The sequence below is a fragment of the Peromyscus maniculatus genome, chromosome 7, assembly GCF_049852395.1.
Source record: "Peromyscus maniculatus bairdii isolate BWxNUB_F1_BW_parent chromosome 7, HU_Pman_BW_mat_3.1, whole genome shotgun sequence".
Lineage (NCBI taxonomy): Eukaryota > Metazoa > Chordata > Mammalia > Rodentia > Cricetidae > Peromyscus > Peromyscus maniculatus.
The window spans coordinates 33931507-33945570 of NC_134858.1; the positions used below are offsets into that span (position 1 = coordinate 33931507).

The 14064-nt window shown below is 44.5% G+C and overlaps 1 protein-coding gene across 3 annotated transcripts in view; it reads left to right on the top strand.

Moving 5' to 3' along the window:
* Positions 1–14064, top strand: part of Fez1 (fasciculation and elongation protein zeta 1) — a 54636-nt gene that overhangs the window by 4304 nt on the left and 36268 nt on the right. For 2 of the 3 annotated variants that reach the window (XM_076576050.1, XM_076576049.1), the window contains exons 2-3: positions 4709–5070; positions 13944–14043. Coding sequence is in view for 1 of the 3 variants with exons in the window: in XM_076576049.1 (XP_076432164.1) it covers positions 4760–5070; positions 13944–14043 (411 nt within the window). In the remaining 2 variants the exon portion in view is untranslated. Of the gene's footprint in view, positions 1–4708; positions 5436–9992; positions 11512–13943; positions 14044–14064 lie in introns of those variants that run through there. The other variant, XR_013052702.1, reaches the window with a different exon arrangement.

The window sequence follows — 14064 nt, forward strand, 5'->3', positions numbered from 1 at the left end:
CTCTGTAAGTTCGAGGCCAGCCTGGGCTACCAAGTGAGTTCCAGGAAAGGCACAAAGCTACACAGAGAAACCCTGTCTGGGGAAGAAAAAAAGAAACCCAAACAACAACAAAAAAGAAACAAAAATTATTTTTTACTGGACATTTGTTTGTTTGTCTATTTGAGACAGGGTCTCTCTATGTAGCTCTAGCTGCCCCAGAACTCACTGTGTCAACAAGGCTGGCCTAGAACTCAGAATGCATGTGCCAACATACCCGGCTTATTTCTTGTTTGTTCATTTATCTGAGACAGGGTCTTCAGTAGCCTAGGCTGTAGCAAGATTGGCCTTGAACTGATCCTCCTGCCCCTCCCTTCTGCTGCTAGTATTATAGTTATGCTTCACCATGCTCCAGCGAATGATGCTTTTAAGTCCACAGAACAAAATGCTGTGTCTTAAAGGGGAAACCAATTTTAATGAAATATAGGTATAGCCAAAAAGAACTTCTGATTGACAATTGGTTGAGCATTGCTTTAAGGTTGAGCATTGCTTTAAGGTTGTGTTGGGGTACTGTGGTGGCCGCTAGGCACATGTGGCTGTTGAGTGCCTGTAAGGAGGCTAGTCCAAAGACAGACTGCAACTATAAAATGCACATTGCATTTCAAATACCTTAGTATAAAACACAATCTCCATATTTTTAATATGAATTATATATTAGTATGGTCATACTTTGGATATATTGGATTGAGCAAATATGCTTCTAAAATAAAATATAAAGCTATTAAAATGAGCTTCTAAAGGTGTCAGCTCAGTGCCAGGGTTTTTATAGTAATTCATGAGGAAATCAGATCCCGGGATACGTGCCACTCAATGAGGCACTGAATCTTGGCAGCATCTCATTTGTCTGTGTTGAGAATGGTCTTAGGGTTCCTATTGCTGGGATGAAACACAATATCCAAAAACAGCTTAGGGAGGAAAGGGTTTATTTTGCTGATGCTTCCACATCACAGTCCATCATCAAGGAAGTTAGGAGAGGAACTCAAGGCAGAAACCTGGAGGCAGGAACTGGAGCCGAGGCCGCGTAGGAACATTGCTTACTGGCTTGCTATCCATGGTTGCTCAGCCTGCTTGTTTATGTGACCTCCACATGCCCAAGGGGGCATGTGGCACTGCCCACGATGGGCAGGGCCCTCTCACATCAATCACTAATTAAGAAAATACACTGTAGATTTGCCTACAAGAGTTCTCTTTCCCAAATAACTTTAACATGTGTTCTCTAAAGGCCAAATCCACATCCATCTTGGGTATTGATGGATCAAGTTGGCAACAAACTAGTCAGGACAGGATGGAAACCAGGGCCTCTACCACTGAATTACTCCAGCCTCGCTCTATCTGGTTTTCAGTGTATTTTCCCCCCAGCATTTCCTTTGCTTCTTTCTTTTATCCTTTTCTTCCTATTTTTTTTTTTTTTGTTTTTGTTTTTGAGATGCAGTCTTACTATGTAGTCCTGGCTGGCCTGGAATGCATTACATAGACCAGGATAGCATTGAGGTCAGGGGCAATCTACTTGCTTATGCCCCCAGAGTTTTGGGGATACAGACAGGCTCCACCATTTTTGGCTGGTAGGCCTTTCATATAATTATCCTACCATGTTGCCTTTGCAAACTAGAAATGCTCAGAATGTATTTTGATGCCATGGTAACTGGCTTGATGTCAGCAAAATCATAGTAAGGGCCAGTTCTCATCCAGCATGCCCTCTGCCTTGCATAGAGTTGAGTTTTGTAGGTAGAGACAAGGAGTGAGCACTCACTGGCCAAACCCCATGACTTTTGGTATCTGTTGGGTGTGGTTCCAGCTTACACATCTAACTGACCAGGAATCATACAGACCGGACCAGAAGAGGAAAGCTGGGCTACCTTTCTGCATTATTAGGAAGTTGGGCATGTGTCGAAGGGTGACAGATGGTGATGCTGTTGGAAACAGTATATGGGGCAGAAGAGCATGTCTCAATGAGTACGCATTGATTGGTTGCCTAACCGTAGGGCAGCCAGTGTGCTAAAGCCATGGAGGATATCCAAAGGACATCTGTGCCTTCAGGGAATTTTGATTAAAAATTAAGAAGGGCCCTGGATATGGAAACGGAAGAATAAATCACTGTTGAAGATAGTGTATGGAGAGGGCGGGATGAGGGGCTGTGAGTCACAGCTGCTGGGATTTAGAAGGAGGCCTAGATGTGTAGCCATCATGCAATACCCAAGATGGATGTGGATTTGGCCTTTAGAGCACATAAGTTGAGTCTCTCTCTCTCTGTCTCTCTCTCTCTGTCTCTCTCTCTCTGTCTCTCTCTGTCTCTCTCTCTCTCTCTGTCTCTCTCTCTCTCTCTCTCTCTCTCTCTCTGCCTTCCCACTCCTTCTAAACAGGGTATCTCTCACTCTGTATTCCAGGCTGACCTGGAACTCACTCTATGACTCAGGTTGGCCTGGAACTTGAGGCAGGTTTCTTACCCCAGATTTCCAAGTGCTACACTTATATTTGTGAGCTGCCATTCCTGGCTAAAAGCTTAGTTATATTCTGTACAGAATTTTTTTTAAGTGGATAGACCCGTGATAGGGATCATACACAGGGATCTTCACATGTAAAGTAAGTGCTTTACCACTGATCTATATCCCTGGGGTTTTATTTCTTAGACGACAATAGACGGAAGGCTAGCCCTAAGTTCCTGGGTTCAAGCTATCCTGCCTCTTTAGCAGCCGTGACTTAAGGTGCAAGCACCAGTGTTGGGCTGCAAAGTGTCTGTCGGTGTTCTATGCATGTCTAGAATTTATTAATGAGGGGAGTAATGCCTAGATCCAGGATCCCTTTTCCTGAACCGTGGGCTGAGGCACGATTCAAAATTTAGATTATTTCAGATTTTGGATGGGAGTAACTGCCTTTTTGGCATCTTATCCACTGTGGTCTGAGGTCGTGAGCTCTGCTATTCATTTTCATAACTATTTTTTGGTGCTAGGGATGAAACCCAGGGCCTCAAGTATTGTGATCTTACGCTCTGCCACTAAGTTACACTCTCATTCCCTACTATAATTAAAAAAAATCAATATTTCTTCAGCACAATACTCTCAGTGGGACAAATTTAGACCACAAGCAGCTTCATATTCATGTTAGGTTTCATTGTCAAAGAAGTTGAGGTCATGTTGGGTTTTGATACAAGAAGTTGTGAAAAACAAACAATAAAATACATCTAAACTAGGTCTGGTAGCATAATAGCAGGAGCTTATAATCCTGGCTCCTCAGGAGGCTGAGGCAGAAGGACCTGTGTGGGCTAAAGAGTGAGTTCAAAGCCAGTCTGGACAATTTAAGGAGAGACTGTCTCAAAAGAAAAAGTAAAACTGGGGCTGGTGATGTAGTTCATCGGTAGAGCAAGGTCTCAGGTTCATCATATGTGCAAGGTCTCAGGTTCAATTCAAGAGAGAGAGAGAGAGAACCACCACCACCCTAGCCCAAGCATTTTTTTTCAGCTGTGTTTACTCCTTTAATCTTATAATAAACCTCTGAATCTTATAAAAAATCTTATATATAAAAAAAATCTGTTGTTTTTGCCGGCTTGAAAAAGAATAAAAGGAAGCACAGAGAAGTTAAGCGACTTGCTTAAGGTCATAGTAGAGCTAGAAGAGTGCAAACCTGAGCATCCTGGCCTGGGATCTGCATACTTCATCACTGTGCTTTGGGGCAGCCCCAGAGTTCGCTCTGTTTGGTTGCTCATATTATGAAGATATGCAAAGATATGTGAACTACTTAAGAGCATTGTAGTAAGCAACTTCAGAAGCCATAGATACTTCAGTAAAGTATAAGTATAATCTACTCTTGCTGTTGTTGTTGTTGGAGGAGGTGATGGTGATGGTGTGTATATGGATGTGTGGCTTATCCGTGTGTGTGTGTGTGTGTGTGTGTGTGTGTGTGTGTGTGTATAGCTGTGCTCACCAATGTGGGTGCATGTGGAAGCCAGAGGTTGATGTCAGAGGGTTTCCCAATTGCTTCTCACCTTATTGGGTGCCCCCCACCCAAAGAATGGAGAAAACTTTGTCCAAGGCAGAGCAATAATATAGACGAGAAATATCCTGTCAAGACTGACAGCGGCCACAGCGTTGAAGGTACTCAGGGCACCCACCTTATTTTGTACAACAGGATCTCTCTCTGAAACTTGCCATTTCAGCTGAACTGTCTGGCCTGTGAGTCATCTGCCTATCACCACCCTATGGCACTGGGGTTAAAGACACATACCCCTTTACCCCGATTTTATGCAGGGGTGGGGGTTGGGGGATTTGCGGGGGGGGGGGGGGGTTGGGGGCAGGGTTGTTGGGGATCTGAACTCAGCTCCTGAGGCTTATGCAGTGAGCACTTTGCCCTCTGAACCATATTTTATTAGCTTATATTAATTAGACAAAATGTGTTTCGCTATGATCTTTTCACACATTTATATAATGTGCTTTGATCTCCTTTCCCCTCCTTTGCCTTCCATGTCCCCAGTCACTCTTCCACTGGGCCCTTTCAAGCTCCTATCAAACAGTTCCCCGTCTACTTTCATAAGCATTTTTGAAATCTAGGTTTTGAACTGGAGAGAAGGAGCCTTTGTTTTCCAGGGGATGTAGAGTAATGGAAGATGTGATCTGGTTCCTCGGCAGAACTGGCACAAAAGCCTGGTCCACACTCACACTGCCCTGTGCATTTCTTCCAGGGAAACGGAGCCTGACGGTAGCGGTGGCTGTGTTTGTACTGTGGTGCCAGGATGGAGGCCCCACTGGTGAGTCTAGACGAAGAGTTTGAGGATCTGAGGCCCTGTTGCTCCGAGGACCCAGAGGAAAAGCCGCAGTGTCTCTATGGCTCATCTCCTCACCACCTGGAGGACCCTTCCCTCTCTGAGCTGGAGAATTTTTCTTCCGAAATCATCAGCTTCAAGTCCATGGAGGACCTGGTGAATGAGTTTGATGAAAAGCTCAATGTCTGCTTTCGGAACTACAATGCCAAGACAGAGAACCTGGCTCCGGTGAAGAATCAGTTACAGATCCAGGAGGAGGAGGAGACTCTTCAGGACGAGGAGTAAGGACCTTAGCGCCCCTCTCCTGCGCCAGACCAAGCCTAGAGTTGGGCTTCCTGGCCCATAGCTAGCTTCTGCCTGCAAGTCTTCGTGGGCAGGACTTAGATTCTTCCATACCGTAAGCTGACGGTGACAGCTGACATTATTCTCTAGATGTCTCTCTAGAGTCACCTGGAGAAAGCATTCTTGGATTGAAATGTTAGAGGAATGAGGGAGTCAGGTTTTCCTAAATACAAAACAGAATTTTAAGAACAAGAAGTGTGGGGAATCTAGCTTCCTCTTTCCTCTCCCTTCCTCCATCCCGCCCTCCCTTTCCACCTCTCTTTTTTTTTCTTTTTTAAAGATTTATTTATTTTTATTTTTGAGTGTGGGTGTTTTGTCTGCATGTATATATATGTACCACAGATGTGCCTAGTCCCATAGAGGCCAGAGTAGGGTGTGGGATCCCCTGAAACTGGAGTTACTGATAGTTGTGGGCTGCCATGTGGATGCTGGGAGTCGAACAATGTTCCTCTGAAGATGAGCCAGCTCTTTTGATGGCTGAGCCATCTCTCTAGCCCCTCTCTTTTTCTTTTTACATATTTACTTATTTTATATGTATTTGTGTTTGTGTGTGGGACCCACATGTTATCGTGCATGTGTGGAGGTCAGAGGACAACCGTCTACTTCTACCATGTGGGTCTCAGGGATTGAACTCAGGCCCTCAGGGTTGGTAAGAGGTGCCTTTACCTGCTGGGTCATATTTCAGGCTCTTTTTTTTCCCTGCGGTAACCTTCCCAGACATTAAAAATAAAATCCAAAATCCATAAGGGAATTATTAACTGTGATGGTCTAATCATAAACTGGACAGTTGGCCTCAAGAAACACCTACATTACAGAATTAGAGATCTCAAAAGTGTTTATAACTCTCAGACCTGGAAAGTTCACAAATATTGAGCTATGCCCAAGTAAGACAGCATCTGAATTGAGAGCCCTGGACAAAAGGAACTTGGAACTAGGTGGTGTGACTTTTGAGTCCTAGAGCAGATTTCCTCTGCTGCTTATTAGCCATCTTCCAGGGCCTTCACAGCTTCACAGCAAAGGAATCTGAGGGGAGCATTACCTTAGGAGAAGCGAGGAAGACAAGCACTCTGTTCCGTAAAGAAGACTGTTCCACAGCTGGAAACTTGGCTCCATTGGCAGAGTGCTTGCCTAGCCCCCAGAAGTCCTGGGTTCCATCCCCAGCACCAAAAAACTGGGTGCCGTGGCTCATGGCTGTAACCCTAGCACTCAGAAGGTGGAAGCAGGGGGATCAGAAGCTCAGGGCTAGCCTCAGCTAGATGTACCGTTTGAGGCCAACTTGAATACGTGAGATCTAGTTTCAGAAAAAGAAAAAAAGTGTTTAAAGGGTTTTAGAGACTTAGAAGGAAATGCATGAATTCCTGTACAGATAAAATATGCATCAATTCTTCTTTAGAAATAATGCAAAAAATGTCAAGTAGTTGGCTTGTTAGGACCAACTGTGCTTCGTTCCTCCCCAGCCATGTGGAGTCTCTAAGCCAGGGCTTTGTACATTCTAGACAACTGTGCTACCTCTGATCTACTTCCCAGGCCCCCTTTTTCATTTGTGGACTTGAATCGAAAGAACCATCCATAATAATCTGGTAAGAACTACTTTGAGGACCCTGATGGGGAGAGGCTTGCTTGATTACTTAAAAATAGATAGGGCTGGCCCTCTTGAAAATACAGGAGCTGTACATGGTCTGTATTATTCACTGTTATATACCCTCCCCCCCCCACACACACAGGGCTTAGAGTGCAGGAAGCAATCAAGTAGCGTCTTTAAATGAAATATCATACCAGTGAATGTGCTGGATGAGTAGAAATAAGTAACCTTCTAGGTCCATGCATTGTATTTCGAGGCCACCCTTTTCTCTTTAATTTATGCTACTTCATGATCATACATTTCACTCTGGTGACCAGAGCTATAACTGTGGGTGATATGTTTCCATTGAGTTTTGATGTTTCCAATTGATTATTTCAAAATTCTGGGTCAGTTATAGCTTGCTGGGAGAAAAAAAAAAAAGGCTGATGGGCTTTATTAGATTGTTCTTTTCTTTTTAGTGCACCTGGAAACACAGAGGCTATGAATCCTAATTTTCATACTCTCTGTGTGACCTTGGTCAAGTCACTTAACTGTAGTAGATTGCATGGGTCCTCGTGTTTGAAACCCCCAGAGCTCAATCTTGATGAAGCAGGGCTAAGGACTGGCAGAGAGCCTGATTTCTTCCCTCGCTCAGGACACGCTCTGAAAATGGCATTTTAGAAGGAGTCCAGTTCCTACCGTGTGGCTTACAGGTAATCATCTCTTTGCATCTGAGCCCTTCCTCTGCCTATTAAAGGCAAAAGCCCAGTGAGCAGCTTCTTGAAATCCCTCCTGGCACATTAGCAGAGGCCGCTCAATGCTAATTACCATCACATGGGATGACTGGGCTTCTCAGCAATGGTTTTCTGCCCTGACTGCCTTATTGATGCCTCAGCTAAGAGACTAGAGTTGCATGATTGCTGAGCTAGAGTTAGAGGAAGATGACGGGAGGAGAAGAGGAGGGAGGAAGAGATGAACACTGCACTTTCTAGGCATTCAGTGCATATAGAACCTCTGTAAAACACACAACAAAGATCAGACTCACATTGCATACTTCCTTTTGCAGGCAGCTATCCACATCTTTCAGCTGTGGAATTGTGACTAAGCAAAGGAAAACGATGTTTCAAAGGGTTACCTGGTCCTAAGTGTCCTCTAGTGTTTTTGCGGTGACCTGCTCTGGTTTAGTATTTGGAGGGATGTCTCAGCCACAAATAAACTGTGTTTTGAGTGGAGTTAGAGATAAAGAGTAGACGCCCAAAGCAAAAACAAGGGAATTCATGGTCAAGTGAAATTCCTTAAGAAACAGAGGAAATGCAGTAATTGCCTACAAGTCTTCATTTTTTTGTAGTTTGGAGCCATTTGGCCACTAGGGAATTGACTGATTTTTTCAACGTTATCTCTGAGTCAAGGCCTAGAGATTCTGGTATTAAAGGAGAGCTGTCTAGGTATGGTGGCACACACCCGTAATGGCAGCACTCTGGAGGAAGAGGCAGCTGGATGACAGTAGCCGGAAGTTTCTCCAGTCCTGCCCAGCCCTGTGGTTGGGAAAAATCTTTCCTATCTGTGACCCACAGCCGCTTGGTCCCAAGTGAACACACAGAGGCTTTTATTACTTACAAACTGTATGGCCTATGGGTCAAGCTTCTTTCTAGCTAGCTCTTACAACTAAACTCAACCCATTTCTATTCCTCTATATGTTGCCACGTGGCCATGGCATTACTGGTCTGTTGGCATCTTGTTGCTCCTTGGGTGGTGGGCTGGTATCTCTCCCAACTCCACCCTTCTTCCTCTCATCTTCAGTTGGAATGTACCACCTAACCTTATCCTGCCCTGCCATAGGCCAGTGAAGCTTTATTTATCAACCAATCAGAGCAACACATATTCACAGCATACAGAAAGACATCCCACAGCAGATGACAAATTCAAGGCCACATAATCAGTCCTAGGGCAGTCTTGTTTGTATGAGACCATCTTTAAAAAAATGTAAAGGGAGAGCCAGATTTAAATAATATATATTATATTTATATCAATCTGTCTGTCTATCTGTCTCCATCCATCCATCTATCTATCCATCCATCCATCCATCCATCTATCTGTCATCTATCTATCTATCTATCTGGTTTTGAATTCAGAAACTGTTTCAGGGGGTTGGGGATTTAGCTCAGTGGTAGAGCGCTTGCCTAGCAAGTGCAAGGCTCTGGGTTCCATCCTCAGCTCTGGGGGGGGGAAAAAAAAGACAAAATAAAGTTGTGTTTAAAAAAAAGAAAGAAACTGTTTCAGAATCATCTCTCCTCCTCCCACTCACTCTTCACCCTTTCCCTCATTTCCCTCATTTGCTCCTCTTCTTCCCCTCCCCCACATTCCTTTACCCTTCTAGCTTTTGAAACAGGATCTTGTTATGTAGAGCACATTGGCCTTGAATCCTCCTGTCTTAGCCTCCTGAGTACTGAGATCACAGGTTTCCACCACCACTGCTGACCCAGAACCTCTTCTTCAAATCTATGCAATCACTCTTCCCTTGTAAAAGATGAGCCTGGAACTTAGAACCTCTTTGAAGCTACTACCGTCTGAGAGTGGAGAACCAGCCACAGTAAGGGGAAAACAGGAATGGACAGCTCCCACCCATCTCCTGTCTCCCTAGGCTTGTTCTCAGCCCTTGCAATAGCTACAAAAGCCTAAGCGGTTGGGAGCAATAGCTGCTCCCCATTCCCCAGATAGGATTTATAAGCTAAAGATAATGTTAAAACCAAAGTTCACACAGTAAATAAACTATCACTAGACATGCTTTAAACGGAAGATAAGTAAATGCTTTATAATCAGATGGGGAAGTCTGGTAGATAACTATTTTTGAGAAAATTCTGTTCTCTCTAGTTTGGTGGTGGTGATGGTGGTGCACACCTTTAATCCCAGCACTCAGGAGGCAGAGGCAGGAAGATCTCTGTGAGTTCAAGGCTAGCCTAGTCTACAGATGGAGTTCCAGGACAGCCAGGGCTACAACTGTCTCAACCTCCCCTCCCCTCCCCCCAAAAAAGAAAGAAAAGAAAAGAAACTAGGTCTCTTCTTAGAGGTTCAGTTTCCCTATGTACAAGGGAGAAATATTGTTTATTCTATTCACATATGTAAAAGAATTAAATATGTTGTGCAAAGGTATGAACTACAAAAGTGTGCTCACATTAACACATGTGTAAGTGTGGGCTTTGTATTATTTGACCTGGGAAGTGGCTGACTGAAAGACAGTTATGGGATTTGTCACAAACTTAAAGCTAAATTAGCCCTTTGAGTTGCCTATTATATTGTTAGTCTACGTGTGTGTGTGTGTGTGTGTGTGTTTGTTTATTAGGGCTCAAATAGCCCTGATGGTATGTCATATACATGTCTTTGTACAAGTACAAATCCATTCCATTGGGGTTCCTCACACTCAGACAGCATTCTTTTCCAAATGCCTGGCCCACTTCAGTAAAAGATAGTTTAAATGATTCCCCTGATACCCAAGACCAAACTATAAAATATGCATATGAAAGCCAACCATGGTAACTCATGTTTATGATCCCAGCACTCGGGGAGGTTTCAGGAAGATTGCTACTAGTTCTAGGTCTGTTTGGGCTACAAGTGAGACCTTGTTTCAAAGAACCAAAAGAAAAGAAGTATGCAGACCATGAACCTTTTCTCTGACCATGGGGACCACATTAAATCTCAGGTGTCATGGCTGCCTCATGGTAAGAACAGAGACAACTGATTAACCTTGCTTATTTGGTAAACGAAAGTGAAGGGATCTTGCAAAATCTCTCTACTTGGGTGGGAAAGCAGTCTGTCTGTGTTATCTGGCACCCCACTGATCACCAGTGTTAACTAGGCTGATCTGGCTAGCTAGGTGAGTGTCGCCTTCCTCCTTCACCACCCATGAATCCCTCCAGAAACTGTATGAGTCAACCAGTCAAGGAGGACCTTCCCAGACAGAGAAGTCCCGAGGAAGCTGTTCTTTGGTCAAGGATGTACAAGTAGCTGCACTCTCCTGTTAGAACCTCCAAACAGGCAAAATCTCCATTTTCCACGGTGAGAGTCAATGACAGAATGCTTCCTAGGAAGTGGCATTTATTTGTTTGTTTATTATTCTGGAGAGGGCACCCAGGCCCTCGCACATACAAGACAAATGCTTTGCTACTGAGTTACATCCTTGTCCCTGAGAAGTAAGATTTTAAGTCTCAAAGTAGCCAGGGGTAGTGGCCTTAATCCCAGCGCTCAGGAGGCAGAAGCAGGGAGATCACTATGGGTTGAGGCCAGCCTGGTCTATAAAACTCATTCTAGGATAGCCAGGGCTATATAGTGAGACCTCCAGCTGTGGGCTGGAGACCCCCAAAGAAATCCTGGCACACCCTGTTCCCCAGCCAGAATGATGTCAGTTGGGGACTTTGCACTTAGAATTGGTGTCTAAATTGCTGCTCCAGCTTGTGATTTGAAACTTGGTGTATTATTCTGATGCCCATACCAATGTCAGCCATCTACTGAATCAGAAAGTGTGGGTAGGAGTACAGGCTTGCTGATGTGTGGCCTGTGTTCAAAGGCCACCTCTGCCATCAGTGAATGTGTAAATCTGGGTGGTGTCATTGTCGACACTGCATTCGAGGTTCTCATAAGCAACAGCCTGGAGAATTGTGAATAATGAATGCATCCATCTTCACATAGAGCTTAGAAGAGGAATAGGCTCAGGAATTGCTTAAGAGTGGACTGTGGTTGTTGATACAGGGCCTCTGAGTGACTATGGGAAGGTATGCAAGAGATAGGAGGAGGTTTAACTTGAAGGTCATTCATATGGAAGGATGAAAAGGAAGAAGAAATAAAAAGGAAAGGAAAAAGAAGATAGTTTGAAATCTTTGGGATGTATAGGGTTGGGAAGTTGCCTAGAAACGAAATTAGCCTAAAGATTCTTTTGTTGCTGGGAGTGGTGGGGCACACCTTTAATCCTAGAGGCAATTGGATCTCTGAGTTTCAAGCCAGCCTGATCTACATAGCAAGTTCCAGGTCAACCAGGGGTGCTTAGTGAAACTCTGTCATCAAAATAAAACTAAACAACAGAGTGTTCAGTAAAGGCGCAGGGGAGAAAAGCTCCCAACTGCCGGGCTCAGGACTTAAGCAGTCTGAAGGTCAATAGAAGGTGTGCAGTCAGTCCCTTAAGGTCCCAGCTTCCCTTCAGGAACAAAAGACACAACCTCATTTGGACTTTGCTGAATCTCACTTCTCCAGCATTTCCTGTAGGGACACAGCTGCAGGCGTATTCATTCCCAAAGCACTGATGTACCACAGTGATTTAAAAGCTGGCTCATGACCTTTCCAGTGGGTGTGGTGGTTGGAGCATTTTCTTGGAGTTAGCAAGACATATTTTCTCCTTGGTTCCACAGTGCCAGTAGGACTTGGCTTTGTACAGCTTTAATAGTGCCTGACAGTAATTGGGATCTTACCCACGGCTTGAGATGCAAGCTCTGGGGAGATGGCCCAGTGGAGGAAGAGCTTGCCTGACAAGGACCTGCGTTTGCATCCCCAGTGCCCATGTTAAAAGTTGGCTGCACCAGTGGAGTTCATATGGAACCTCAGTGTTGAAGGGACAGAGACAGATAGATCATGGGGACTCCCTGGCCTGCCAGCCTACCCAAAATGATAGGTTCAGCAAGAGACTTTGTCTCAGATCGTATGATAAAGAGCAATAGAAGATACCCAAAGTTGTCCTCCACACACACGTACAAGATGAATTCACACACACACACACACACACACACACACACACACACACACACACGGGAAGCAGGCTCTAAAATCTTGCTGAGTGACTGTCTCAGGAACACTTGATGGCTTTGTTCTCTCAAAGTGCTTTCTTTTTTTTTTTTTTTGGTTTTTCGAGACAGGGTTTCTCTGTGTAGCTTTGCGCCTTTCCTGGGACTCACTTGGTAGCCCAGGCTGGCCTCGAACTCACAGAGATCCGCCTGCCTCTGCCTCCCGAGTGCTGGGATTAAAGGCGTGCGCCACCACCGCCCGGCTCAAAGTGCTTTCTTATATGGTGGAAAAATAGCAAACAGATGCCTCTCCTGTCAATAAATTGTTTTTGTGGGTTTCTTTTATTTAATTACCAGTTACATACATTATTTTTCCAGGAGAACCTTTCATATATACCCATCTATTTGTTCCATTCCTAATTTTATGACAGCTACCTTATTGTTACGCATTTGATATCAAATGTCTGTCCTGGGGTACCTACTAATTCACTCATTTTCATTATATGTTTGTGACTTCAGAATTTTTTTCAAATCATCTCCACCCCACCCCACCCCACCCTGGGCCGAGGATCAAACCTAATGCCTTGTACCTGCTAGGCAAATGCTCTACTACTAAGCTATAACCTTGGCCCCTCACCCTCCCTTTTGTCCAAAGAAGAGTTGGGAAATAAGTGAATCAAGTGATAGGAAAACATATACATATCAGAATCAAGAAGAAATATAACCTCATCTTTCCCTTCTGAAAACCAATTGTGTGAATATGTAGTCCCAGCTGGCTTGGAACTTAATATGTAAACCAGACTAGCCTTAAACCCATAGAGATCCGCTGTCTGTGCCTCCCAAGTGCAGGGGTGAGAGGTGAGTGTTACCATGCTTGGCTTTTTTTTTTTTTTTTTTTCTGTTTTGTACATTCGCCTTAGTATCCATAATGAAAACACAGCACCTTTAAACTTTACATAAACTCTACAGGGTTGTGTTGCTGTGGACTCCCTGGAGCATTTTGGAAAAGAAGTGAGCAGTTACAATATTGATGTTTTCCTCTTGCTTACATTAGATATTGAGGAGCTGATTCCTGAGAGAAGATTGGAAGCCTCTGAAGTTGAAATGTGTTACCCAGTTTTAATGAGAGTCAGGGTATCTGCCCAGTCCCTTCCTCTACCCACTGGTTCTCTCAGACTGTGGGAAAGGAACACTGATACTTCTGAGGTTTAGGAATAAATTGTATGGTTGGGGTACAGATTCATTTCTAAGCAAAAGCCAAACACCTTTCCCTCTAAAGCCTCTGGACAGGGCCTCATGCTCATGGTTTTCTCCTCCGGACATGCCTCGAATTCTGTGTTTCAGCTGCTGCCTCTGTGTGCTAGAAGGCAGATGACCTCAGCCTGGCACACACAGCAGCCTCTCTCTTGCCTGGCCCAGCTCTTCCTTCCTCCAGGCGGGGTCAGGCAGCAGATGTGTGCTAATGAGAGCTTTTCTTTGTTTACAGGGTTTGGGATGCTCTGACAGACAATTACATCCCTTCACTCTCAGAAGACTGGAGGGACCCAAACATTGAGGCTCTGAATGGCAACAACTCTGACACTGAGGTACCTCTGGGGGCGCGGCTA